Source organism: Myotis nattereri (genome assembly GCF_964212035.1).
Source record: "Myotis nattereri genome assembly, chromosome: 5".
NCBI classification, from domain to species: Eukaryota; Metazoa; Chordata; class Mammalia; order Chiroptera; family Vespertilionidae; genus Myotis; species Myotis nattereri.
This window is the reverse complement of record NC_138080.1, coordinates 77,763,854-77,791,114: the sequence shown is the minus strand read 5'-3', so window position 1 is coordinate 77,791,114 and position 27,261 is coordinate 77,763,854. Positions and strand designations below refer to the sequence as shown.

Genomic DNA, 27,261 nt, shown 5'->3' with positions numbered 1-27,261 from the left:
CAAGCTAATGCATATGAACATAATGTGATGTATGAATGCTAAGGTTGCCTGAATACCTATTATTACCTTCAGAGCATGTGGGGCCCTTTACAGGGGTAAGGGTTTCTATTTTACTGAATGAGGTATCCTCCTTGATGATGAGTTCAGGAAGGAAGGACACAGCTTTGTTTGTTGACAAGAGAGTGTTGGTGTTTCTCCTGTGAGCAACATCTGTCCCCTGAAGAGAAGCTGAGTGCATCAGAAGTTACTTTTTCTATGATGAGAACTATACATTTCTCAGAAGAGGCTAGGTGCAGGACATGGGTCAAACAGGGCTCAGCAGGCTTTGGTTGGTCATGTAGACATGGTTTCAGGGTCAGCTTTCAAGTTGGTTTGTCATGTGATAGGCTGACTGTTTCCTGTTTTCTTCTGAGCAAATAGGTAGAGGACATTTCTCAACTTCTCTTGCAGTTGGCCATGTGATCAAGTACTAGGTGATGGATCATGGTTAGAAGTAGTACGCCTCACTTCCAGGTTTGGGCCCTGAAAACCTCCTTGTGTTTTCCTCCATGGCCTTTTTCCTTCCATGGTAACTGTGATGGATTAATGGGAGTGTGGATCCATGAATCATCCTGTGGAGAAGCATTGGTCAGTCATAGAAACCCACTTGGGACTTTTCATGAGTGAGAAAAAAGCTGTAGGGGCTTATTATAGCAACTAGTGCTGCCCTCATCAATACAAACATCCAATGCCAGTTCTTCAAGATGGTGGCCTTTTTTCATCTTATGCACATGGTCGTCATTTTTATTAACTTTACTGAGCACTCAGTGGGTGTCAGGCCTTTACCTGCATGCTTGTATTTAATTCTATTCTTACTAGAGGACCAGCGCATGAAATTCATGTGCGGGTACGGACGCTAGGCTTGGCTTGCAATCGGGGCTATCTTCCCCAGCTACCCACAGCCGGCCCCACCCCCTGCTGCCACCCAGCCCCTGGTTCCCCGTTCACCATCAGGCAATCAGAGCCTGCCTGCTGGGGAAAGGGACCAAGAGGCGCTCAGTGTGCCTCATAGTGACTGGTTGAGCGGTCATTCTGCTGTTACCCTTTTATTATATAGGATATGCATGGGTCAATTTGCATATTACCCTTTTACTGTATAGGATATGCATGCTTTTATTCAACTCTTTGAGGTCTATTCTATCATCATTTCCACTTGACTGATGAGGAAATAGACTCAGAGGGGCTATATCAAGTGTCCAGGGACACAGGCTGTAAGGGGCAGAACCATGACTTGAACCAGATCAGTCTGACTTTGGAATTTGAGTTACTAACCTCAACAACCACTCTGTCACAGCCACTATCCCCACATTGGAGCCTGGCCATAGCTACCCATATCTCCTTGCCTGCTGAAGAGCAGGATGGACCTGCACATTCATGGGTTTATCTGGAGACTGCAAGCTACAAGTTGATATTCCCACACATTACTGGATGTCATGAGGCTGCATGGCTTAGTCAGAATTCTCATAGCTGTGGCTGTAGCTTGGGGATCTGTAGTTAGAATTGCAGAAAAACATGGGGAGGGATGAGCAACAGAGTCTTGCAGGATAGCCTCCCTTGGGGAAGGGATAAAGACTTAGATCTGCTTTATCAGAGAGAACTGGCCTCAAATGAGACATGAAGATCTTCATTGAGCAGAGTGGCACTTGAGGGTCCATGAATTTTTAGATCTTTCCTGGGACCCAGAGAACCAGAGATGAATTAACTACAGTGCCTGGCATCAAGTAGCTTGCAATCCAGTCAAGTTGGAGAGGGAGGCGCACAGATATGTGCCAGGATATGTGCTATGGGAACACAAAGCAGATAGCAATTCCAGTCCATGGCCAGGTCCGAGAAGAGGGTTTGTGTGAGCACAGTTCAGATTGGCAGGAGGACAGGCAGAAGAAACAGCATGTATAAAGGCATTCTGGGCACAGCATCACAGGTCAGGAAGTCAGGGGCAGCCTGGGACTTCTGAGCCCAGGCAGGGTGGCAGGAAGCAGTACTGCGGAAGCAGTTGAAGGATGCTGTTTGTGGCTGGCTTAGGCGATGAGGAACTAGCAAGGTGGGCAAAAATCCTCTAGTGTCTATGGTACCAGACTGGTGCTGGGGAAGTAGGTAAGTAGTAGAGCTGAATCAAGGTGGGGGTGGGGTGAAGAGAAGGGAAGAGGCTTGAAAAGTTACGGAGGTGGGCTCAGCAGAGTTTGGCTAATGATTGGGTGCTGGGAGGTGAGCAGAGAAGTGGGTCCAGGTTGACTCTTTTGGTAGCTTGATGCATGATGTTGCCAATGATGGAGCGGAGAAATCCAGAAGAGCTTAAGGCACCTACAAGACTTCTGAGTGGGCCCTTGCCACAGGCAATCAGAACAGAGCTCTGCGACTCAACAGCCAGATATGCACTGGGCTGGAGGCCTGGAGTCTTGGAGGCCTGTGAGTTTCCAGCATGTGGATGATGTGATGACTCTTTAAAAATCCTCACCTGAGGATATTCTTTCCATAGAGAGTAAAGTGGAGGGAAGAGGGGGAGAGAGAGAGAAACATCGATGTGCAAGGGACACATTGACTGGTTCCCTCCTGCATGAGCCCCTACCAGGGCCTGGGATCAAGCCCACAACCATAGTGCGTGCCCCTTGACTGGAAATTGAACCTGAAACCCTTTGGTCTGAGGGCCGATGCTCTAACAACTGAGCCATACTGGCCAGGGCGATGTAACCACTCTTAGCTAGATTCAGAGGGAAGCACCAGGAGCATCACTTTTAAGGAATAAGTGTGTTTAGAACCCATCAGGTTTCTGAGTGCTAATGGCTCCTCTGGGGCAAGACAGGGGCCACCTGGAGACAAGAGCTGAAGTCTGTGCTCCAGTAAGAATGGGGCTGAGTTGCATTAATCATCACTGACCACAGGCCTCTCCTGAAAGAAGGGAAACATTCAAATCTGAAAAGTGCTTAGTCCAAAAGTATAGAGTTGATCTGTAAAGTGGTCTGTGAAACACATTTGTAGTAAAGCAAAAGACTGCTAGGAAACTCAGTGACAGCTTTCCCTGCAAACATACGTGTGCACACATGTATGTATACATATTCCATTTCCTGCTCTGAGAGCACAGGCACCTGTTTGCAGGGAATCTTTTAAAATGGAGCTCATTACAGCAAGAAATAGAGCCAAGTAAATGTTTTAGAATAACTCAGACCCTTATAGGACTCTTTAGCACTCAGTGATCAATTAAGATTTAGCGCCCTTTGATAGGGTGAAATATAGGGTTCTCTTCCCAGGGTCTTCAGCCCCCTCCAACATCTTCCAGAATCAGGGCTTGAGCCCCTTAATTCTGTTGGGCCTGTTAGCACAGCTGCCTCTAGGAATGCTGCTCTCTGCTGTTTTGGCCATCTCTGTCAGGCAGCCAATTTGAGATGATCTTGAGGGTTGGTCACACTGATGTTAGGTACACATCATGGCATGTCCCATATATAGCTTTGGCCATCAGAGTAATAAGGACTTTTAACTCTGTGGCCTCCACAATCATAGAGTCATGGACTGTTGGAGTTTGAGGGACCCATGGAGCCTAACCTCAGTTTACCAGTAAATGGGAGAGCTGCCCATTTGGTTCAATGGTCAGAGCATACTAGTAATTGTCCTCTAGGAAAAGCTTGCCTGGTGCCCCAAAATGGGTAGAGGCCTCATCACAGCCTCTCTCCTAGCACCCTGCACTGGTCTTTCACCACTACCATTTAAACAACTATAGGGTTTTTTGTCTCTCTTCCCCACCAGCTCTGTGAGAACAGGGACCACACTGTGTTGTGCACTGCTATTTCCATTCCCCAGCATAGTTCCTGCAGAGAATGCATGGTGACTTAAATGCTGTTAGCATTTCAGACTTTACTGTGTGGTGCTACACTCGGAGCACAGTCACGGTCAGACTCAAGAACTTGGAGTCTGATGGGAGAGATGGGGGTATGTGCCTATCATGCATGAAGCACATGGGAGCCTAGAGGGTGGAACATCTGGATTCGAGTACTCAGGGAAGGGTTGGCAGAGGGCAGAAAGCAAGTGTGAAGGATGGAGGAGGTCCTAGCCAAAGCACAACCACTGCAGAGGAAGGCATGTGGGGGGACTACACACAACCACCCGAAGCATAAAATAAAGCTGGATGGGTGTGCCAGGCCTAGATTTTAGGGCTGCTTGACAGGCCAAGGGTCCTGATTTTATCTTGCGATTTGGCAGCCAGGGAACGCTTTAAGACCAGGGCTATGATATATTCAGATTTGTGTGTTTAATGATATTGGGAGGTGGATTACAGGAAAGGGGGCCAGTGGTGGGAGACCTTTTCAGGAGACATTTGTGATCATTCAGTTAAGATAGTGATGACCTGGATCTAGTCATAGTTGGGGTGGAGAGGAGAGGACCCCACAGAGGTGTTGAAGAGGGGACATCCTCTGGACTGAGTGGCATTTTGGATGGGAATGGGAGGAGCAGGGAAGCAAAAACACTTCTCTAAGGGCAGGCTTGTTCAGCAGACCGGAAGTGTCCAGGGGCCTCTTATTCCAATGTGGCCACCCACTGAGCTCCTGTGAGCTGTTCCTGCCTCTCACAGATGAAGGATTGTAAGGTACAGATGCTGCTTTCATCAAAGAACATAAGTATCTGGCTTTAAAGCTTCATTCTAGGACAGGTGACATCGTTTTTATTTTCTTTTTTGAAGACTTCAGCAAATTTATTAGTTCCAGTCTCTAGTATATGAGAATGCGTTATTAAGTGTATAAAACATAGCCAAGAATTCCCGTTTTCTTTTACATCATGTGGCATAAAAGCAAGACACTTAAGAACAGTCACTGTCAAAGTAACCTTTAAATGGAAAGGGCTGATAAAATTGATGTCATGTTATAAAATGTAAAAAGCTAAGCCATTCTCTCTTTAGGGGCCACAGCACCTCAGCATAGAGCATTAATAGGGCGCGGAGGGCTGCTGCGGGCAGTACCTATTTCTCCCAGGGTCCAGAGTATAAGGGGAAAGGGAAATGGTGCTGTCCCAATGATCCTAATGGTGTGCCTCTTGCCTCCCCAGTGTGTTTACTGATCTAGCTCCAGGGCCATCGCCATGTCAAGCAGGGGCGGGAAGAAGAAGTCCACCAAAACCTCCAGGTCTGCCAAGGCAGGAGTCATCTTCCCTGTGGGGCGGATGCTGCGGTACATCAAGAAAGGCCACCCCAAGTACAGGATTGGAGTGGGGGCGCCCGTGTACATGGCTGCTGTCCTGGAGTACCTGACAGGTGAGTACCCAATTCAACTGTGACACCATTGGCAGTTCTGACAGCTTTTTTGTTCATTTCTTTTATTTTAAAACTTTTCAAACCTATAGTAAAGTTGTAAGAATAGTACAATGAACATTTTTCTCTAGATCCACCAGTTGTTAACATTTTGTCCTCCCAACTGTGTGTGTGTGTGTGTGCACGCATATGTATACATTTTAAAAATATATATATTTTTATTGATTTCAGAGAAGAAGGGAGAGGGAGAAAGAGATAGAAACATCAATGATGAGAGAGAATCATCAATCGGCCACCTCCTGCATGCCACCTATTGGGGATTGAGCCTGAAACTGGGCATGTGCCCTGACCAGGAATCGAACTGTGACCTCCTGGTTCTTAGGTCGATGCTCAACCACTGAGCCATGCCAGCTGGGCTATACATTTATTTTTGACTGTTATATATTATATGGTTTATTTTGAAATTCCCTTAATTGTCCTAATATCCTTTATAAATTTATTTGGCTTTCTTTCTTGATCCAGGATCCATTTCAGGATCATACATTCTATTTGGCTGTCTGGTTTCTTTAGTCTCATATAATCTTAAACAGTTCCTCAGCTTTTAAAAAAACTTTTTCATGACACTGACCTTTTTGAAGAATCCAGGCCGGTTGTTTTGCAGAATGTCCTTCAATCAGGTTGGTCTCATGCTTGGATTCAGATCAGATGTTTTAGTAGGACAATTGTGTAAAAGATGTTGAGTCCTTCTCTGGTGTCACATCAGGAGGCACCTGATGTGGCTTTGTCCTGTCATTGGTGGTGTTCAGTTTGGTCATTTGATTAAGATGGTATCTGCAGATTTCAGCCCATCCTGGATCACAGTCTTTTACCCAGTAGCTTTCGCATTTCCTGTTGATCTTACCTGAATCTGGTATTTCCATAGTGGTTAAAAAATAGTGATTTTTCCATTTCTGTTATTTCTTCTGCATTTATTATTTGACATTCATCTGTAAACAAGAGCTTCCCTTTTACCTTTTCCTTCTTTTTATTTTTTTGTACTATCAGTGTTGGTTTATGGATTTTTTAATTTAGTGGTTTATGCACTATCATGTCATTACTCATTATGATGCTCAAATTTCGACTCTCAAGCTGGTTCCTGTGTCCATTTGCCATGTCTCCATCAGTTTCTATAGATTTCTATGCTTTCTGACATCATGAGTATTCTGGTCTCACCCTGGACTTTGTCTGCCCTGGTCTTGGAATCAGCCATCTCTCTTTGGACCTTTTCATAGATAAAATCTTATTAGTCTTATTGGTGGCTCCATAGCAATTGTGGGTGGCTAGCTAGAAGGGAAACCAACCCCATTTTTTAGTGATAAGAAAACCAGCCTCAAAACATGAAAGGACTTGCCAGGGGTGGCATATAATCAGTAAGTACTCGAGGAGGGTCCCATATCCTGCTGTCCTGTTGTCATGCTATTACTTATTGTTCCATATACTATCAGCGTAGGTGGTAGGAAGAGGCACCTTGATTCTTAGCAAGAGAAGGTACCTCTTCCAAAGTTTACAGTCAGGCAGCAGAAGAGCTGCATCGCTTCTTCCTCTCCCAGGTCTCAATAACACCAAGGGTTTCCCTATGGAAAGCACCATCATAATGGGTGTGTTAATAGTTGTGAGGTTTTGCACATATTCTGGGACTTTTGACTCTCTGCATGCCGGAGACTCTTACAGGTGACATGCCTGGTAGCATGAAGTAGGCATGATTCTCCTCACTATCGAGCTAAAGAAACAGAGGCGCAGAATTTATGTGACACATGCTGGCAGCCATCCAGGGAGACCACAAAAGTCACTAGATAGGAATCAGAGGACATTTTCTAGTTTTGGCTTGGCACTTTACATGCTGTGTGACCTAGAACAGTGGTCGGCAAACCGTGGCTCGCGAGTCATATGTGGCTCTTTGGCCCCTTGAGTGTGGCTCTTCCACAAAATACCACGTGCAGGCGTGCACGTACAGTGCGATTGAAACTTCGTGGCCCATGCGCAGAAGTCGGTTTTCGGCCTGGGAGAGTCTATTTTGAAGAAGTGGCGTTAGAAGAAGTGGGGGGTGTCGGTCGGGCGACGCGGTGCAGGCCGGCCGTGAGTGTGGATGGGGGAGGCGCGAGCGATTCATGCACGAGTTGAGTGAGCCAGTCAGTCAGCAGTCTCATTGTGCAGTGGTTAGTGCTAGTCGCGTCCGCAAATCGCGCGCGGGTGACAAAAGTACCTACTCGAAGCATAAAGTTACCTGTATTTTTCCAACCAGCTGTAAATCCTACAGGTATTTTTGTCATCAATTTAAGAATTGTAATTATTTTGTGATGGTGGCTTTATTATTATAAAATGTAACTTTTTTTTAGGTATGTTAAGATGGTTTGGACATATAGAGAGGTTGAACGAAAGGAGATAGATGAAACAACTATACAAGACGAGTGTGGATGGGAGAGTTGGAAGGGGTCGACCTCAGCGAATGTACCTCAATCAGATTGAGGATGTTTTTAGCAGAGGCCAGCTTAGGAGTACCCTAATTAAGTTAATAACAATGTACCTACATATATAGTTTAAGTTTAAAAAATTTGGCTCTCAAAAGAAATTTCAATCATTGTACTGTTGATATTTGGCTCCGTTGACTAATGAGTTTGCCGACCACTGACCTAGAGTGAGTCACTTAACCTCCTGGACCTGTTTCCTTACAACTCATATGGACTCGAGTCCTGCTCCACCAACTCCAGGCTGCTGTGAGAGCCAAAGGGGCTTTGACCATAAAGGGAAAGCTGACATGATGTGCAAACCAGACAGCCTATGTTTTCTGGTTTCCAAATGCCATGGTGCCCCTATCACTGGAGTTTTCATAGACACTGTCATTAGGTCAAGTACAAAATCAGTTTCATTTCTTCCATCAAGCTTTCTCTTTTTAGTTTTCAGGGCGTGGGATGGGGGATACCACTGCTACATCATCTCTGAGAAAACTAGTGTCCACATAGCAAACCTGTACATTTTCCTTGTCTGTGCCTGGCTGGCTCTGAAACTGAGCACAGAGATGATGAGGTCACAGTCAGCAGGTCCGTTTTCATGGCAGCCAGAGACCTTGATCCTGTTTGCACCCACACCCATCACACCTGTCCCCAGCTACCATAGGTATATGGTAGTGGTCACAAAGGGGAGTGGGAATAACCAGGGCAACCTGTTACTAGAGCTGGAAAAGTAGCTTATGTCAAATCCTTACGCTCATATTAGTCAAGTTAACCCCTGTTGTACATATTTAAGTTTTTGCAAGACCTTCCACAAAGCTCTAGTTAGCTGAATCTGAACGATTTTCTCTGCACACAGTGGTGAGTCACTGGCATGACCATTGCCTAAAGCCAGTTCCCCAACATGGTGCCGAGCCTGCATGACTGGCACCTTGAGAGACATCCTGAGCCAGCAGTTCTGTGTCCGGTCACTGCTGTGGTCACTTGTATCCTATGTCCTGATGATGGGATAGGAGCTGAGTTCTGGGGCCACGCCCAGTAAAAACACTGCTCCATTCTGCTCCTTAGAACAGTGCTGCACACCCACACTCACCGTTCTCAGAAGGTGACCTACCCTGAGCCCCTTTGGCTAGAACATGAGAGCATGTGGATATTTGGAAGTCCTGGGCATCTGCCCACTCAGAACTTCGGTTTTGGTCCTTAAGTAAAAAGGATAGGTGACCAAGCTCTCTATTCTGCTATTTGCTTTTGTTTTGTTGAAGACCCTTTCCCATTCATTCCACATATTTATTGAGCACTTATTGTGTGCCAGGCACCATGCTAGACTCTGCATGAGAGCTTAGGAATGATGGGGGCAGAAATGGTCTCTGCTTCCTGGAGTTCACAGTTTAGTTGGGAGAAAGAACCAACCAGCCCAGGTGGTTACCGACTTTGATAAGTGCAGTGAAGGGCAACCAGCCCCGTGAGAGCTGGGAGAGGGGCTCTGCCATCTGCTCATCTGTGCTGGATACACCTACTGGGTGCCAGCCAGCCTCTTCTGAGAGCTTGGGGAAGATATCAAAAGAGGGGGAAGCCAGGGTACCAGCCCCTAAGTAGCTCAGGGCCTAGGAAAGATCGTGGCCAGATACAAGGCGTATGAGGGAAGTACCTGCATTTAGCAGGTCCTCACTGAGAGTTGTGATGTATCTGGCACTGGAATATACTAGTAAGCCTGAACAAGACCTATCCCCACCCCAAAGAGGTGTCTGTCCAGGGATAGGTACAGGCAAGAGAAACTTGGTGATGATGCAGGACCAGCTGTGCCATGAGAAGGAGTTAAGAAACATTTCCTGGAGGATGTGTATTAACCAGTTAACCAGATTGCCCTGCTTGTCTAGTTTTCACCCAAAGGGTACTATGGAGGGATTGTTTTCCTGTCTGCGAGGCCCAGACCCTTACAGCTGGCAGACAGTTGCAGGAATGGTGATGGGGGTATGCAACACAAGGCTCTTTTGGAATGGCTGGGCCAAGCCTCCTCCCTTCAGAAGGCCCCCGTGGAGAGGTGAGTGGGGGTCTGGATGCTCAGGGGTTTCTAATAGGACTGCTGAACTGCAGGGCCCACCTAGGCCTCGGCGGCTCTGGAGCAGGTGGCCAGCCCTGGGGAACACTTGGGGTGCCATGATGTTCAGTGGAAATCAGGTAGAGGCAGTGGAGCTCAGCAGTTCAGAGTGTGGACCTTGGTGTCAGAGCTGCCATTTCTTAATTGTGGCTTTAGGCAAATCACATCTCTGAGCTGTGGTTTTATTGTCTGTCAACTGAGGATAACAACAACTCATAGGGTTATTATGAGGCTGAAATGAGAGGGTGCATGTGAGTAGCTTTGCCCTGCCAGCACAGTGTACATGCCCACATGCTATTACATTAGGGTTAAATCAAAAAGAGGAAGGAGTCCCCAGTCATCCTGCTCTGGCTGCTGAGGTGACTAGTGGTTGCCCACTTCCATTAAGGATGGTGATGGAAGCTGTCACTGTCCACTCATGTGTGTTGTCCTTTCAGTTGGTCAGAACCCACTGGGCCTCACTAGCACCTACAGAATATCTTGGCAGCTTTAGGCCTACTCCCTCTGGTTTGCTCAAGCTGCCTCTTGACACATCTTCCTGAAACCTGTATCACAGTCACCACCAGGATGCCCTGTTATCAAACTCTTCTGTCTAGTGTCAAGCTCCACTTCTGACTTGAGCTCCTGACATACTCATGGGAACCTGGAAGGATTTTCCAGTTAACTAGAACCGAATACTCAGCCCTGGGCCTACATTAGGGCAGAGGTGAGGCCAGACTCGCACGAGAGTGTCTGAACAGGCAGCAGCCCTGCATGCCTGGGGCCACCATTTACACACTTCCCTGTACAGAGCATGTGTTCAGGGCGGGGATGGAAGCGCTCCTCCTTAGGGTCTGATCAAGGCTGGGGTGGATGCAGGGAGAAGGCATGGGGGGCTGTTCACTTCCCTTAGGGATGGTGATGGAAGGGCTTTCTAGCTCTGAAACTTGAAGCTGGTGTCTTTTTTTCCTCTTGGGTCCAGAACCCAGTCATCTATTGAACTTAAAAGGAAAAGTCAACATTTGGAACAAGGTTGAGTCTGGTGACCAAACAGCTCCTTCCCCAAATCTCTGGGTGCTGGCTCTGCAGCGTTGCTGGACTCTGCCCAGAGCTCTTCCTGAGGAATGTGATGTTGTCTGCTGTCTTTTCAGGCCTAGGATTATGTGGGCTTCATGCCATTCTCTACCCCCTTGACCTTTGACCTTCTAGCCTAAGGGATTATAATAGTCCCGCCTTTTGGGGTTGCTTTGCAGATTAATATTGCACCACATAAATTTAGCCAGCAATCATAGTAAACCTCAATAAATGATAGCTAAAAACAAGTGTCCTGGGGAAACTGAGGCAGTTTCTTTGAGGTATCATCTCTGCCTTCATAGTACTGTAGCACTTCTCTTAACATCTAGGTGTAACCCTAGATGTTTAAAGGGAACTTGACTTAGTTCAGGCCTCTTTGGAGTCTCCCTTGTGCCTAGCACAGCACTGCACAGTGCTGCAAAGTGTAGTATTTGTGAACTAAGAAACATGTGACATGGCTTTTGCCCCAGTGAAATTTCCATTGATGATGGGGGACATACAATCTCACAGAACAGCAAGGGAATAAGCAGATCTAAACGATAAGTTAAGAGTACTTGAGTCCCAGAGTGGGGATGTGGGGGAGTGGAAGGGTAAATGAGAATTGTGTGGAAGAGGAAAGAGGAAGCACATTTGTGATCTGATGCTCTCAAGTCATGGGTCCAAGGCACTCTGAGTCAGTATTGCTCAAATTATATTCAGCAGAACCATGGTGTTTGGTGAAATTGAAGTGGTAGTGCCCCCAAAATAGGGCTCTCTGGCTGAAGTGAGGAGACAGCAAGACCGTCATTCCCTCTTTTGAGATAGATATATGAATGACTTTGATGAGTTCCTCAGTAAAGGTGCTCTTTTAAGTTTGGGATTCACCAAGAAACAGCTTTTCTTACTGTAGGACTTTTCAGGACCTTTAACAGACTGGTGTCATTGTGAATCTCCAAGGAAAGGAAATGTGATATGTTGTAGTTCCCAAACTTATATCACAAAAGCCTTTCAAGAAATACCTTTAAACACCATACACAGTACAGTGTAGGGGACACTGTTGTAGGTTAAGCTCATGAGGAATGGCACTATGAGCAGTGCTACTGAAGAAATAAAATTGAGAGCCACTATAAAGAATGAATTTTGATCTGGCTTCTTATGGCAGAGGCACAAAGCTTGACTCATAGATAAGGAACCTCAGTCTTCCTCCTCCATCCACAGCTCTAGACACAGAAGGCACTTCAGTATTTGCTAAGGGAGCTAGAGACTTGGGGAAGCTGTGCATCTTTCCTGCTAAGCTGAGTTGCTCAGGCACTGACTCAGGGAGGGCCTACCATCCTCCAGGCCTGTGCTGGACATTGAGATACACGACAGAAGTCCTTGCCCCGGGAGCTTACCTTGGGAGGAAGTGCCTTTGGAGCCATTTTACTCAACTCCTGAGAGAACAGGCCTGGTTGCCATTCATCAGATCCAAAAATATATGTGATTATATCTTTTCCTTCTTTTGGGGCCCAGAAACCCTGTTACATAGCCTGATCACACATCTTATTCTATAACTTACCTCCTAGGACTTAAGCCTGCTTGCAAAAATCAAATCTTCTCTCAGAGGATTTCTCAACCTTAGAAAGATGCCCTGGCTACCAGCTCTCAAGGCTGAATGTCTGACATCTTGTAATAAGCATGGTGACCACTGCAAGAGGTCTGCTGATTTGGATACCTCAGCTCTGGTCTGTTTGAAAACCTAGTGTCACAGTAGTTAGTGCATTTCCACCTCTCACAAACTAAGGCTGTGGCTAGAGTTTTTTCTTGTCTTCTTTACATCTAATCCACAAATGATGATGCCATTGGGATTTGTGTATTCTTAACCCCCTACTCCTTTTCCATTTTCCCCAAGTCCTCCCCCTGCCCATCCCCTTGTCTGTGACTAGCATCTCTACATTCTTCTAGCAGGCCCTTGGCATCCTGTCACAGCAGGCAGTTCTGTCTGAAGCTGCCTGTGTGTATTTCACTAACTGGTGAAGTTCACAGGGCCAGCTCCTGATCTGGGGAACAAGCTGGGTCCCCTCCATGACCTTTGCAGACTGGATGAGGCCCAGCCCTTATACCTGACTGTATCCTGCAATAAAACCCCAAGGAAAAGGGTGGTTGTTAAAAATACACCTTGCTCCTGGTTTTGGCTAATAAGAGGATCATCCTCATCCCAAGTTTCAGCTTGTTTGATTTCTGATCTGTAACTCAGGTCGGGTGTTGCATATGCCTTTGGTGTTAGTCACTGGGCCACACTCCATCCTGTCCCCATCTGTAAGTGCAGCACAGCCTGCATTTGGCTCTGTCACTTACCCGGCCTCTTTACCAGTTTCCTATCCAGGACACTCAAGTGTGCCCTGTACTCACACAGCTAAATTTAGGGCAGGAAGAGGACAGTCAGGCTGCTTCCTTGATGCTTCGAGGCCCTCTGAATCCCTTCATCTCTTGTTAGTTTATATGGCCACCTCTATGTTAGACTAACTAACACTTCAGGTCAGAATCCAGCTGACTCTTGCTAGCACCTTCTTGAGCATTCATGCTCCCCTGGAGCTCTCAGCACCCCCATAGTGCTCATTGTTCTGGAAAGCCCTTCACCAGCTTCATTTTCTTTTAAAAATAAAAACCACAGGGAATAAAAACCACTAAGGATTTTAATGAACCAGAGGGTTGTAACCAGAAAAAAGTTGGAAACACTGAAGTTAAAACTCCAGTATGCTGGGTACTGAGTATGTGCACACTGTATTTAAATGCATATTTCCTTTTGTGGTTATATGAGTAATTTGTCTTTGAAAATTTAAAGCTAAAACTCACTATAATTCCACTGCCCAGAGATATAACAGCTGGCACCAAATGTCTTGTGTGTGTATGTATACATGCATGAAAGAGAATTAGATTTTAATATAATTATTTGTTTTACTAATATCAGCTATTGTTGACATTCATTGATAGTCAATCACAGAAAATCATCACTGTCAAAGTAAATTGTGACATAATTAAGGAGGTGCTATCCACATATGTTACATTGTCTACCCTCCTTTGTCTCCCAGGAGGAATAGATGACTCCGTGGTGAAGACTTCAAGAAATGCTTGAAAAAGCGGCGGTTTAGCATTTTATATGCTTTTGGCATTTCCCTGATGGTGTGGTGTCAGATGGCCAGCCAGTTAGCAGACTCAGAAGAGTCAGACCTCAGGGTTTGAGGCCAGAGTGTAGAAACCACCAAAGGGTGGACTTTCCTAGTACCTCGTCACCCCACCAGAGATGTGGAGGTGGCAGCACAGCTTGTGAGGCACTTCTCCCAGGGGCACATGAATCTGCTGTAGAGCTGAAAAACTGAGTTTTTATCCAGTCCTTCTGAAAAATCCATGTGGTTGTCCAGTACAGCGTACATATGACCTGGGCCCACTTCGTGAAACAACGACCCCTTCTCTCCCTGCTCTCCCAGGGCCAGGGTTGCCCTGTATCACTGGGATCAGAGAAGAGGAAGGCCTCAGTGCTTTCTTTGGCAAATATTTTCTCCTAGTCTGTGACTTGTCATCTTATTCTCTTAATACTGTCTTTCACAGAGCAGAAGTTTTTAATTTTAATGAAGTCCAACTTATCAATTCTTTCTTTCATGTATTGAGCCTTTAGTGTTGTATCTAAAAAGTCATTACCAAACTGAAGGTCATGCAGATTTTCTCCTCTGTCATCTCCTAGAAGTTTTATAGTTTTGCATTTTACGTTTACATGTGTCTAGATCCACATTTTTGCATGTGGATGTCCAGTTGTTCTAGCAGCATATGTTGAAAACCTTTCTACTTTCTTGAAGATAAACTGTGTTGGCCCTAGCCGGTTTGACTCAGTGGATAGAGTGTCAGCCTGTGGACTGAAGGGTCCCGGGTTCGATTCCAGTCAAGGGCATGTACCTTGGTTGCGGGCACATCCCTGGTGGGGGGTGTGCAAGGGGCAGCTGATCGATGTTTCTCTCTCATCGATGTTTCTAACTCTCTATCCCTCTCCCTTCCTCTCTGTAAAAAACCAATAAAATATATATTAAAAAAACACACACAAAAAAAAAACTATGTTGCCCAGGAATCCTCAGTGGTCAAGGAGTCTCTGTCGCTTCACAATTTCCCTTTGAAGGTTAAGATGCAACTTTCTGCCATTGGGGTCTGCACATGTATAAACAAGTGCCATATCGAGGGTTCTTTTTTGCTTGCTCCAGTAGAGAAGTACACAGCACTGTAAGATCTGTGTCTGAGTTTAGGAAAAGAAAAAGATGTGCCCGCAACTAAGTATGCCTCTTATCTCTGACCTTCCATCTGGGGTCACTTTACTTCTGACTGAAGTACATCATTTAGAATTTCATTTAGTGAGGTCTTTTAGTGATAAACTTTCTCAGGGTCTGGTTTTGAACATGTCTTTATCTCATCCCTAAAGTTTTAAGCTGTTATTTCTCCAGTGTCTCTATTATAATCTCTGTCTCCATATGGAACATAAACATATGTTAGTGTTTCAGCATATCTTCCTTATCTGTTCATCTCATTCATATTTTTTATTTCTCTGGTCTTCTTTCTGGATAATTACTCTTTTTTGTAATCATTTTTTATTTTTCAGTTATAGTTGACATACAGTGTTACATTAGTTTCACGTGTACACCCCAGTGATTAGACATTATATAATTTACTAAGTGATCATTCCAATAAATCTCACACCCATCAGACACCATACATAGCTATTAAAATATTATTTACTGTTTTCCCTGTGCTGTATATGTTATATATCTTTCTAAAAATAATAATCTTTTTTCCCCTTTTAATTTTCAAATAAATCTAGAAGATGTAATCTTAAAAAATAATAAATCAGGATAATGGATACATGTAATATGCAGAGACTGACATTTATATTTGAGCCAAAACCTTAGTTTGGAGAATCTGAGAATCATTGATCTGCCCCTAACCTCTCCCAGCACCCAGTTTCCTCTGTCAACTTGAGACTGAGGTCAAGCTTGCCTGGATTCTGGGCCATCATGGGGCTGCTTTTGCCTGGGATGACACTGCCTGCCATGGTCCTGAGTGTTCTAATACATGAAACCAGGCCAGTGCCTCGGAAGATCTTCCTACACTTCCCTCCTTCATTACTGCCTGAATGCTGTGATGTCTGGTTCTCTTGTTTAGAGATTCTTGTGAATGACCTATTTGTGAAAGAGTTACCAAGCTCTGACCATGTGCAAGGTGCCAAGCCGATGTTGGGAGTCGAAAGAATCATTGTTGATTTCAACAGATCTGTATTCAGTGTCTGTGGTGGGCTAGACATATCAGAGGCCATATGAGTGACCCCAGGCTGGGGCTGCACTTTCTCCACCCCTCCCTCACCACTCTGTACTTAGCTTCTGCATGAGGACTGGCCTTTCACAGCTGCTCAGTGAATAATCTTTTATTGAAGAACTAGAGGCCCTGTGCACGAAATTAGTGCATGGGCGGTGGGGGGGAGGGTCCCCCTTAGCCTAGCTTGCACCCTTTCCAATCCGGGACCCCTCAGGGGATGTCCGACTGCCGGTTTAGGCCCGATCTTGGAGATCAGGCCTAAACCAGCAGTCGGACATCCCTCTCACAATCCAGGACCGCTGGCTCCTAACTGTTCAACTGCCTGCCTGCCTGATCACCTCTAACTAGCCCCCCTGCCAGCCTGATCACCCCTAACTGCCTCTGCCTGCTGACCTGATCGCCCTTAACGGCTCCCCCTGCCGGCCTGGTCATCCCCAACTGCCCCCCTCTGCTGGACTGGTTGCCCATGCAGCCTGCTGTTCAGTCATTTGGTTGTCTCTCACTAACCCTCCTGCCAGCCTTGTCGCCCCACTCAGCCTGTTCGGTCGTCCATTCGGTTGTTTTGGATGTGAGGGCCCCTGGCCATATATATGTTAGAGGAGGAGGAGTTTCAGGTGGAGGAGTGTTGCTATTGTTAGGAAATTGATGAGAGTGAGGGCTAAACCAGACCCCGGATTTTTTCATGAAGTGTAATTAGGATTAACACCAGGGCAGAGTGGGCCAGACCTGCCTGAGGAGAGGCAAGTGGAAGGGCAGCATTGGTGGCAAACAGGATGGTGTTGGAAGTGCCACAAGAGCCACTGAGCATGTCTCAACTATACCTTGGAAAGCAGAGGAGGCCAGAAGCTGCCCACCTGATTAAAATAAAAGTACCCCGAAGTCCCTCTGTGATGGCCACCAAGAATGGCTTTAAAAGAACTAACTTACTGAGAGGAGAAGGAAATGGGTAAGAATTCTACAAATATCTTTTCTCCCAATATTTTTCTGGATAAAATATCAGCAACTAATAAAACATTTATAGTTCTCTAGCTTTCTTTCCCTGCCCGAAAGGGCTTCTATGTCTGTCTAGTCAACCCATAATAAAATATGAAAGTAAAAAGCCACAAACCCAAAGGGTATTAGTGACAGCTAGCCTCCCTCCACCTCCCTGTCTCTACGCACCGCCTCTTCTGGTTCTGGTGGCCAAGAAGGTGACAAAAGCTCTCCTCAGATTTGCCAGGCTGCTCAGCCAGCCTATAGCTCAGACTCGGCGCCCACCTTTCCCCCCTCCCTCCCTTTCTTCTTTCATTTCCCACCCCACCTTCCTCATTTTTAAGCAAGTGCCTTCCATTTAGTGGCCAGAAACTGTGTGTTTCCTGGCACTTCAGAGGCTGGCAATGACACCTGACACTGAGGGGTCCTTTCCTGGGATTGACAACACTCCCATTTGTCTAGATGGAGACATTTGTCGAATAGCCTCTATAGAAGACATTTGTAAATGTCCTCTTTCTAGAAGGACACTCATTCCCTGCCAGAGCTCACATTTCTTGCTTGGAGGAACCATTTGGAAATCCAGGGCCTCTGGGAAAGGCTAATCCGTCAGCTTCCCTGGCCATTGATAATCCTAACAGATGCTCCCTGTGGTAACTGGTAACTGAGGTAGCCTTTGGTTAACATTTATCTGCTGCCTCTCTAAAGCTGGACATTGACTGCTGAAAGTCAATGTCTGCTGTTCATTCAGAAAATGAGGGTACTTAACTTGAACAGCATTGTGGGGGTTTTTTGCTTCCCACCTCCATCCCAGGTCCTGACAGTCTCTATTCCAGATTCAGGTTGTGGCTTATAATTGTGACAGTGCTTTGAGGGCAAGGCAAAGCAGAGCAGTTTAACAAAAGGTCTGCCATCTGTTGAGCACTCACCCTGTGCCAAGCATTGGCCAAGTGATTTACTTCTGGTAACTCACTGAACCCTCAAGCCACCTATTTTGCTTAGGAAAGTTATGAGAGAAATTGAGGTTATGAGAGTTTAAAGAACATCTCCAGGGTCATTCAGCACAGTAACCCATCTCTCAAAGAGCATTTCCTGCAGGCTTTCTACTGGAGCTGAAACCTTAGTTAGAAGGAGAGAACTAGGACTCAGGTTCACTCAGCCCACTTTGCATCTCCCTTGTCTTCAGTGGACCTCACAAGAGGATGGCATATGTCTAGTCTCCAAGTCTGTCTCCTGTTCTTGATGGAGCTGCAGCCTGGCTGAGGAGGCTATATATTCCTGAGCGTGCAGGCCCTGAGGGCCCCAGAGGATCACCAAAGGGCACAGGGTATGATCTGTAAAGGCTGGAGACAATCTGTGGCCTGGCATGGGCAAAGAGGACAGGGCCCTCTGTCCTGCAGGGATGGGCCTGGAAGGACAAGTAGTTATGACAGAAAGGAGGAAAGTCAAGGACTAACAGGAATGAGATGGGTATGAGCATAGGAGGGGTGATGGCTTTTAGAGTGACGTGTGCTGGCTGTAGGGAAGAGGTGGTCTCATCAGTATTGGAAGTGCTGCAGGATTATGTAGGCTGGGACAGGTGTCAGGTCAGGAGGGTGCTTGTGACTTGGAGTTGAGAAGGCCAGTGAGGTGGAATGTAGCATAGCTGCCTCTTCTGATTTACACTGTGTTTTCATTTTACATTTGGAAGAAATAAACTGCACAAGATAAACTCAGATAGCACACAAGAGGGTAGAGCAAAATGTCCCCTCTGATTTAGTCCCCGATCCACTTCCAGGAGGCTAAGCATTGCACGTCCGGATGAATGTGTGTGTAAGTGTGCATGACAGGCATTGCCTCTGCTCCCTACACCATGGCAGCCCCCCACGGAAGCCTCTGTTCTGTAACTTGTTTCCCCCTTAAACATCCATCTGGGAAATGGCACCTTGTCAGGGCTTTTTAAGTGAGTTCCTCTTTACATTACACTCTTCAAATCATTTCATTTCAACAGACATCTCTGATTGTTCACCCCTTCCTGAGATGAATGAAGAACAAATGGCTATGATTTTCCATATCAAAACAAACATTCTTATTAACCATTTCCTTGTATTTTAATTTAGAGACCTTGAGAGCAAGTGACTCATGGGCCAGAGGGCCCTGCCCAGCTGTCAGCCAGGCCCTAGATTGGAACAGGTTTCTGCAATCCAGGCATCTCCTCCTCCCACCTTCCTTCCTGGGGCCTTGACTTGTGTTGCCTCAGCGGCTGGCTTTGGTCCTGCCCCTGCCATAGCACACCCTGCTGGGTTAGACAAAAGCCCTGGACCCCATCCCATAGCAGAGGCTGCCCATGGGGCCACCCTGGGTGCTGCATTCTATCAAGGCAAGTCTGGCAGCACCGAGGTTAATCAGGTTCAAGTGCATTTTTCAAACACATGTAAACTGTTAAGTGTAACCACAGAGTAAACTATTCGGGGAGGAAACACCAAGTTTTCTATGTTGCTTTTTCCTCTGCTTGGCTGTCATGCACGTCCATCTATCTATCGATCCATCCAGCCATTTATTTTTTTATTTTTATTTTTTTAATCTTCACCCAAGGATTTTTCCCCTCATTGATTTTTAGAGAGAGTGAAATGGAGGGAGGGAGGGAAAGAGAGAGATTGATTGATTGATTGATTGATTGGCTGCCTCCCACAGGCCCCTGATCTGGGATCAAACCTGCAACTCAGGTATGTGCCCCAGCCGGGAATCAAACCCAAAACCTTTTTGGTGCACGAGACAATGCTCCAACCAACTGAGCCACTGGCTGGGTCCATCCATCCAGCCGGCCATTTATTTTGATAAAGGAAATTGGGGAAAATCTAGTTTTCTTTCCCTAGAAATCAAGCCTGCTATACTTTTTAAAAGATCAAGTGTCCTAGTAGCCTCAATTATAGTAGCTTACATGTACCCATTGTTCTCAGCAAGTAACTTGGCAACTCATTGATCCTCACAAACCTAGAGATAACCTCAGTTATCATCCCCCTTCTATAGAATGGGAAACCGAGGCTGAGGTATGTCTTGACGCATCTTAGAGTTCAGTGCAGGAGCTGGGATGTATACCCAGAAGACCCCAGCTCTAACCACGGTGTGCTGGTGGCTCCTGCCCTCTACCAAAGACAGACTGAGGAGGTGGCTGACACAGAGGCTCTTGAGATTTGGGAAGGTAGACGAAGGCTTTCCGGAAGGGGAAGGTATTCATGCACGGGGCTCTATTGGTGGGTTAGATGAAGGTAATGTTTGGCAAGAATCATAATATCTCTTTGTTAATGTGTATAATGCAATTTTTTTTTTTTTTTTTACTTTGAAGTATGAAAAACAATTAGCTGACTTTAGAAACTCCCCAATGAAGCTGTGTTTCTGTCTTATTGGGAGAATTTGTGGGGAAGGTGATAGACTGGACAGATGCTGCCACCTGGACCTTTAAACTCCTGGCCCTTATGAGGGGCCTGTGACTTGGGCTTAACAGCAGGACAAGTTTGTGTCAGATTTGGAACATCTACAGAAAAGCAACAAAATGACTCATTCTTATAAAATACCTTATACTCTGCACAGAAAACACCACCTTCAATTACTGCTGTAGGTTTTATGTTCTCTGTGGAATCCCTGGTTCCTTTTGAGGCTCCTGGGACAGGCAGATCTGGAGAGCTTTGCTGTGGCCACAAGTGAGGCCCTGGAGCTCTGGGTCGATGGCTCAGCAGGCTTCAGACTCTGCCATTCATCTCCTGAAAGGTGGGATGTAAGCCAATGGACTCTGGGCCATGGAGGGAGTTGGAGGAAACTGGTGCAGTCAGGGTGCAGGAAACCCTAAGCAGCGCTCTCCGATTGGGGTTGATGAGTTAAGGCCTTCAGGGATGGAGTAAAACAGTTCTGAACTCAGCGAACTGCTGATGGAAGCCTGGTGACTGGGAAGAAATGACAATAAACAGATTCCTTGTCATGCTGTTGGCTTTGTAGCAAATATCTGTTTTCTCCTTGGAATTATGTGAATATTGGCTTTTCTTTGATTTCTGGTTGTTGTTGTCAGTATTTCTTCTGTTAGAGGAGATGCTTCAAACTGCTCTGTAGAAGCCCCCAACTCTCTGCTTTGCAAGGCTTGTGTTTAGAGTTTGGCGCAGCCTCCACACATCACCTGTTAGCTGTTAGGAGTCTAATTCTGCAAAGCATGACTTCATCTCCCTAAAGAAAGATAGACAGAATGCTTCAATCCAGCAGATATGGTTCAGTTCAAGATGTTTGGAGGGGGAAAAAAAAGACTCTAAGCCTTTGGTCTCTGGGTGAACTTGGAAAGTAGACCTGTCAAAGGTATTCATGTTCAGACAGCTGGTCTGTAGCTGAAAAGGCTGCCAGATAATGCTGTTATTCAAGGCTGTGAGAATTTTGTCAAATGGCCTTAAAATGATCTTGCTCAGTGAGGCTGGGGAAAGTTGGGCCCAAAGGTGCCTCTGCATTGCTTGCTGCTCTGAGGAGAGAATAAGGTCCAGGCCAGCACCAAGGCTGTAGAGTGGGAGCCGAGTTTCTTGGGTATCTCGAAAATTAGATCTTCAAACAAATAAACAAACAAAAGATCTTTAAAAAATAGCACATGAGCTGGCTGGTGGTGTTCATTCAGTATGTCCCCTTTGTAGTGTTTATAATTAGGGAGCCTTACCACACTTAGGGTTATCTCCAGAGTTGACCCCAAGTGCTTTAGGTCCCAAACTAGAGTTGGTCAGTGGTAGCAAAATGAAGCTGTCACTGGCTGGGAAGACTTGGCTTGAGGAGTGGAGAACCTGATAAGGGGGCTGTTTGTTCTCCTAACTGCTCTTTCCAGTTTCCTCCTGCGCTTTCTTATGGATTCCATTTGTTGTGGTTACAGCCCCCAGGGCTGTGGCTCCTGAAAACTCCCTCCAAGAGAGGATGCAAGCTTCGAGCTCTGGAAACTGGAGAAAAGGATTTGCATCTGTAGATCTGGTGTTTTCCTGGTTTTCTTTCTCAGAATTCCTTTTCTTTTGAACCAGCAGAAGTTACAAACTTTTTTTAGAATTGCCCAGAACCTTCCAAACCAGAAGCTGCATCAAGGGCAGGACACCTTCCCCTGAGGTGAGGTGTGGGGTCCATTCAGGTGATGCTGGCTCTGCCCTAGCCCAGGAGGCAGCCAGTGTATGTGTGTGGGGGGACATCCCGGTGGGCTTGGGGTGCAGTGGCAGGAATCCATGTCTAGCTGAGCTGGGCTTTCATGATTTAGCCTTTCTATCATTTGCAAAGCCCAGATCACTTACTAGGAAGGAAACCTAATCAGGAAATCTCCTGGGGGTTCACACCCTGCCCCAATTCCTCAACTGTGTGGGCACCCCCTCCTTCCCGAACATGCCCTGGAGGGCAGATGGGACCTGTTCCATCTTGTCCAGTTGCTGTCGTTTTGCACCTCCCCTCCCCTGCAGCAGGCAGCCCTCTCTTAGCCAGGAAAGCCTTTTGCAACTGGGCTTTTACAGTCAGACTGAGGACAAAAGGGTGGGTTTTAATGAATACTTGGCCAGGGGAGTTTGTGCCCTGGATTCCTGCTTTTGTTATCAGTCAGATTTCTCCCCTATCTTCCTTGGCTGTTGTAAAATGCCCAGCCCTCTTCGTGCTGCAGTGTAGGGTGGGGCAGGGCACCCACTTCTCATAAAAGGTGTGTCTCCCAGGTGCTCTGTCTTTTGTGTCCCTTGATGAAGGGGTTACTATGGTAACTGTTCCTCTGGCAAACAGGCAGGAGTAAATGGAAGACAAGGCTTTTGCTCAATTCTAGCTGGAGTATGGATCTCTGCCCCTCTTTTTTGCCCCTACTTGATATAGCTTCCCTCCCACTCCACAGGGCTGAGTTCAAAGGTGAGCTAGAGTTTTGTAAAAAAGGATAGAGTCTTGGATTTTCTGGTTCTTTGGAGAAGAAGGCAACAGAATGACACTCCTGCCCAGCTCTTTCCAAGGTGCCAAATCATACTTCATTCCACTGCACACATCTCCCCCAGGCCCTCCACGCCACCTCATTGTCACTCTCAGGTGGATCTAGTCTGGCATCACAGAATCCACCGCTTACTTAGCAGTAAATGAGCCCAGTCCTTGCAATTTCCCAGGTATAGAAGCTCAGGCCATTAGAAGTTTCATCCACAGTGTGAGAGTTCATGGGGGGGAAAAAGCTCATGGAAGCCCAAGGGAATTCCGGAGAATTGATCTTCAGATTTCTCAGCCATGGTGCTACTTATAAGTCACTCCATTGCTTTATTTCTCTGTGTTATATACTGCCTGTCCCCTACCCAAATCAGGCCCTTCCCCACCCTCAGGGCTTTGCATTCATCACCTCCATCTTCCCTGCACCAATAGAGCAGCACTGCTAAAAATAAAAAGACCACATCCCTCCTCTCCCCGCCCCCCCAACGGCCTCGGTGCCTTCTCTTGGGGAGAGCCTTCCACTAACTCTCCAGGCAGGAAGAGGAACCAGGCCCCCTTCACTTTTCTGAGAAACCGCAATTTCAAACGATCTTCTTGCCAAAGGGATGGGCTTAGGGCACCACTGTGAGTGCTTCTTTCTCTCTCTGAGGCCAGGTAAAGACTTCTTAGCACATTATGGGGAAAAGGTTGTAATCCACCTGCCTCCTGTATATTCTGGCTCTGCAGACACTGATGGCCTTACCTGTGGCCTCAGAAAGTGGGGGCAGGCAGGGGAGGGGAAGGAATGGTGGAGGCCAGGAAGCCAGCCAAGTGGGCTACAGCTCCATGCTGCAGCAGCCCCTCTCCAGCCCTCCTGCTGCACGGGCTCCAGCCCAGCAACAGCTGTGACCGGCTCTCCCACCTGTGCCCTTACTCTGAGGGTCTGTGCTCAGGTCAGACTCCTACTTTGGCTCCCTCCCAGGCAGTACTCAGGGCAATAGCACTACAGACGTGCCACCTGCTCCATGAACATGGGAGAATGAAGGGCAAACTGGGCTGGCCAGGCACCTGAGAGGCCTAAGGTCATTTAGGCTTCCCAAGCACCCTTCTCCACTTAGCAAGAGATAGGTCCATCTGCGCTGGGCATCAGCACTCTTTTTTCAAAAAAAAAAAATATATATATATATATTTTAATTTTATTGAGTTTTTACAGAGAGGAAAGGAGAGAGATAGAGAGTTAGAAACATCGATGAGAGAGAAACATCGACCAGCCGCCCTCTGCACACTCCCCACTGAGGATGTGCCCGCAACCCAGGTACATGCCCTTGACCGGAATCGAACCCGGGACCTTTCAGTCCGCAGGCCGACGCTCTATCCGCTGAGCCAAACCGGTTTCGGCCAAAAATATATTTTTATTGATTTCAGAGAGGAAAGGAGAGGGAGAGAGAGATAGAAACATCAATGATGAGAGAAAATTATTGACTGGTTGCCTCCTGCACGCCCCTTACTGGGAATTGAGCCCACAACCCAGGCATGATCCCTTGACCAGAATCAAACCTGGGACCCTTCAGTCGCAGGCGGATGCTCTATACACTGAGCCAAACCAGCTAGGGCTGGGCGTTAGCACTCTTGATGGCCTCTTTCTGTTTTAAAGTTGTGCTAATCATTGATTTCACCAGCAATAAAAACATTCTCTCCTTTGTTGCCTGAGAAACACTTTTTGTCATGCTGAGGTATCAGCATGAAAGGGTGATCAGGTAGAAAACTGAAGTTTGTTTTGACAACAGAGACATTTTTTTCTGTGAACAACTTGGTCAAGAACTGAATCATTCAAGATGGGAGACATTTGAGAACCAAGGTTTGACAGTATTTTTATGACATTGACTTTGTAAAGAGTCTAGTCATCTCCTTCCAGTTTTGAATCTGAGTGTGCAGGGGGTCAACATCAACTTCATCGACAGAGACTTACTAATAAGCACCTGTAAAATGCCACCGCCCCCTGAGGCCCTGAAATCCATGCATGACCCATTGCTCAGTTCCATGCAGGCAGGGTTCACTCTTAGGGACCACACCATTGGCTTATCAGGGTTGGTCTTGGTGACATCTGAATGCCGACTACAGGCAGCCCTGTCTGGCAAGTAAGTTCAGATCTGAGCTCTACCACTTCTTACTGAGGGACCTCTGACCAGTCACTTCTCCTCTGTAAGCCTCCTTCTTCACCTCCAAAACAGGGTTGGACCAGGGGTTGATTCAGCACTTCTGTGACTTAGCTCAACGTGTGCCAGGCATACTGCCTGCATCTTCCCACCTCAGGAAGCTGCTTCGTGAACTGATGCCTGTGTCCATTCCCAGCTCCATGAGTGGGAGTCAGGAGGATGCATGTGAGCCTCCAATGCTCTAATGCAATCATGTGCTCTTCCCCTCTGTTCCCTACAGCGGAGATTTTGGAGCTGGCTGGCAACGCGGCCAGGGACAACAAGAAGGGACGGGTCACACCTCGGCACATCCTGCTAGCCGTGGCCAATGATGAGGAGCTAAATCAGGTACGGGGCTCTCCTAGCCAACCTACCCCAGACACCTGAGAGACAGAGCTGTCTGTGCAGAGGGAGGTTGGCAAGTTGCTGGCTTTCAAAGGTGTGGACTGCATTTTGGACTGTTAGCAGCTTCCCTGCCCCCCTTGGAAGTTTCTCCTGAAGGCCTTATTGGGGGTGGGGGGCAGGGATGAAACAAGGTATTTGGCTCTCAAAGAATCACCCCTCCCGCCTAGTGAGGAACTCTGAAGACTTGTTCCCTGTGTAGTGAGCTGAGTCCCATCAGCATCCTTGTAGATGCCATGGAGGGAGGAACTCTACCAACCAAAATCGAAAGCATGGATGGGCAGGGCTGACTTCTTGAAGGTCAGGGGCAGGCTGGTCTAGCTCACCATCTGCTACTTTGGTTTTCCTGCAAGCTACTAAAAGGAGTCACCATAGCCAGTGGTGGGGTGTTACCAAACATCCACCCAGAGTTGCTAGCAAAAAAACGAGGATCCAAAGGGAAGTTGGAAGCCATCATCACGCCACCCCCTGCCAAAAAGGCCAAGTCTCCATCCCAGAAGAAGCCAGTGTCAAAGAAAGCTGGAGGCAAGAAAGGGGCCCGGAAATCCAAGGTATGTGACTTGGCAGGGGCGTGTGGGGTAGGGCAGGGCGGTGCAGATAGGTGGTTGTCAGGAGAGCCCCTTCCCGCTGAGCGCCCATCCCACCGATGGGGCAGCCCTACAGAGGACGTGGGATCTGGTGACAGAGGGGCTAGTCCTACTCAGGGGGCCAGAGTCCGGACACGGTTGGGAGACTGGATTCCTGCAGGCAAGGAGTATGTGAGGTGGGTGCCAGGAAGATCAGGATGGAAGGACCTCATGCCTGGCCTTTCAGGGAGATGCCCATGCCTGTGGGAAGTGACCTGTGTGTACAGAATCTTCCTGGTGCTTGGACAGCTACCATTGAGTCCTGCCCAGAGGTGCCAGCTGCTCACTTGCTCCTAATATTCTCAGAACTGATGTTGCATTGCCATGACTGCTTGTCCTACTCTGAGCATGTTCCAGCAGGGACAGTCCAAACAGCTTGCTTTTTAGAATGATTGCCTTGTTAAGGAGTAAAACAGACACATTATTCAGGCCCTCCTGCTAGACCCAACTTGGACTGAGATTAGGTCCTGGGTGCTGATCATTTTGTGGTGAACGAATTCCTCTCATTAGTGTGTTCCTTCGTCACTGAGCCCTGCGTCTCAGCAGTTGTTACAGTTGCTTTGAGGCCCAACAAACAGAGGTGCAGTGCAGTTAAAGCTCTGTCTTTATAGATGGAATTTTAAGGCTGTGCTACCCTGCGGTGCCCGCTCAGGAGTCATCCTTCTCCAGCCATACTGGAGGAAATTACTTTTGGCAGAAGGTGACCTACCTGTTTTGTAAGACCCTCAATAAGAACTCTTGGAAATAACTCTTGGGTTCTACTGATGCAGTGAAAGGACATTTTTCCTACCGGAGCCCACGCCTCTCACCAGAGTGAGATGGTGAGGTCACCTCCCAGATGGGCTCCAGGGGCCCTGACCCAGAGTCACATGCTGCATATCCCCTCCTCTGACCTGTCCAAAGATCAGGTCCCTGGCCTGTCTGTGCCACAGACAGACTGGCTTTC

General features: G+C 47.0%; 1 protein-coding gene across 11 annotated transcripts in view; it reads left to right on the top strand.

Annotated features, from left to right (window-relative positions):
- Positions 1-27,261, top strand: part of MACROH2A1 (macroH2A.1 histone) — a 74,930-nt gene that overhangs the window by 6,763 nt on the left and 40,906 nt on the right. For 6 of the 11 annotated variants that reach the window (XM_081092646.1, XM_081092650.1, XM_081092648.1 and 3 more), the window contains exons 2-4: positions 5,071-5,275; positions 25,529-25,635; positions 26,043-26,240. In XM_081092646.1, the coding sequence (XP_080948772.1) occupies positions 5,104-5,275; positions 25,529-25,635; positions 26,043-26,240 (477 nt within the window). In that variant the 5' untranslated portion in view covers positions 5,071-5,103. Of the gene's footprint in view, positions 1-4,257; positions 4,616-5,070; positions 5,276-25,528; positions 25,636-26,042; positions 26,241-27,261 lie in introns of those variants that run through there. The other 5 variants (XM_081092641.1, XM_081092642.1, XM_081092649.1 and 2 more) reach the window with 4 other exon arrangements.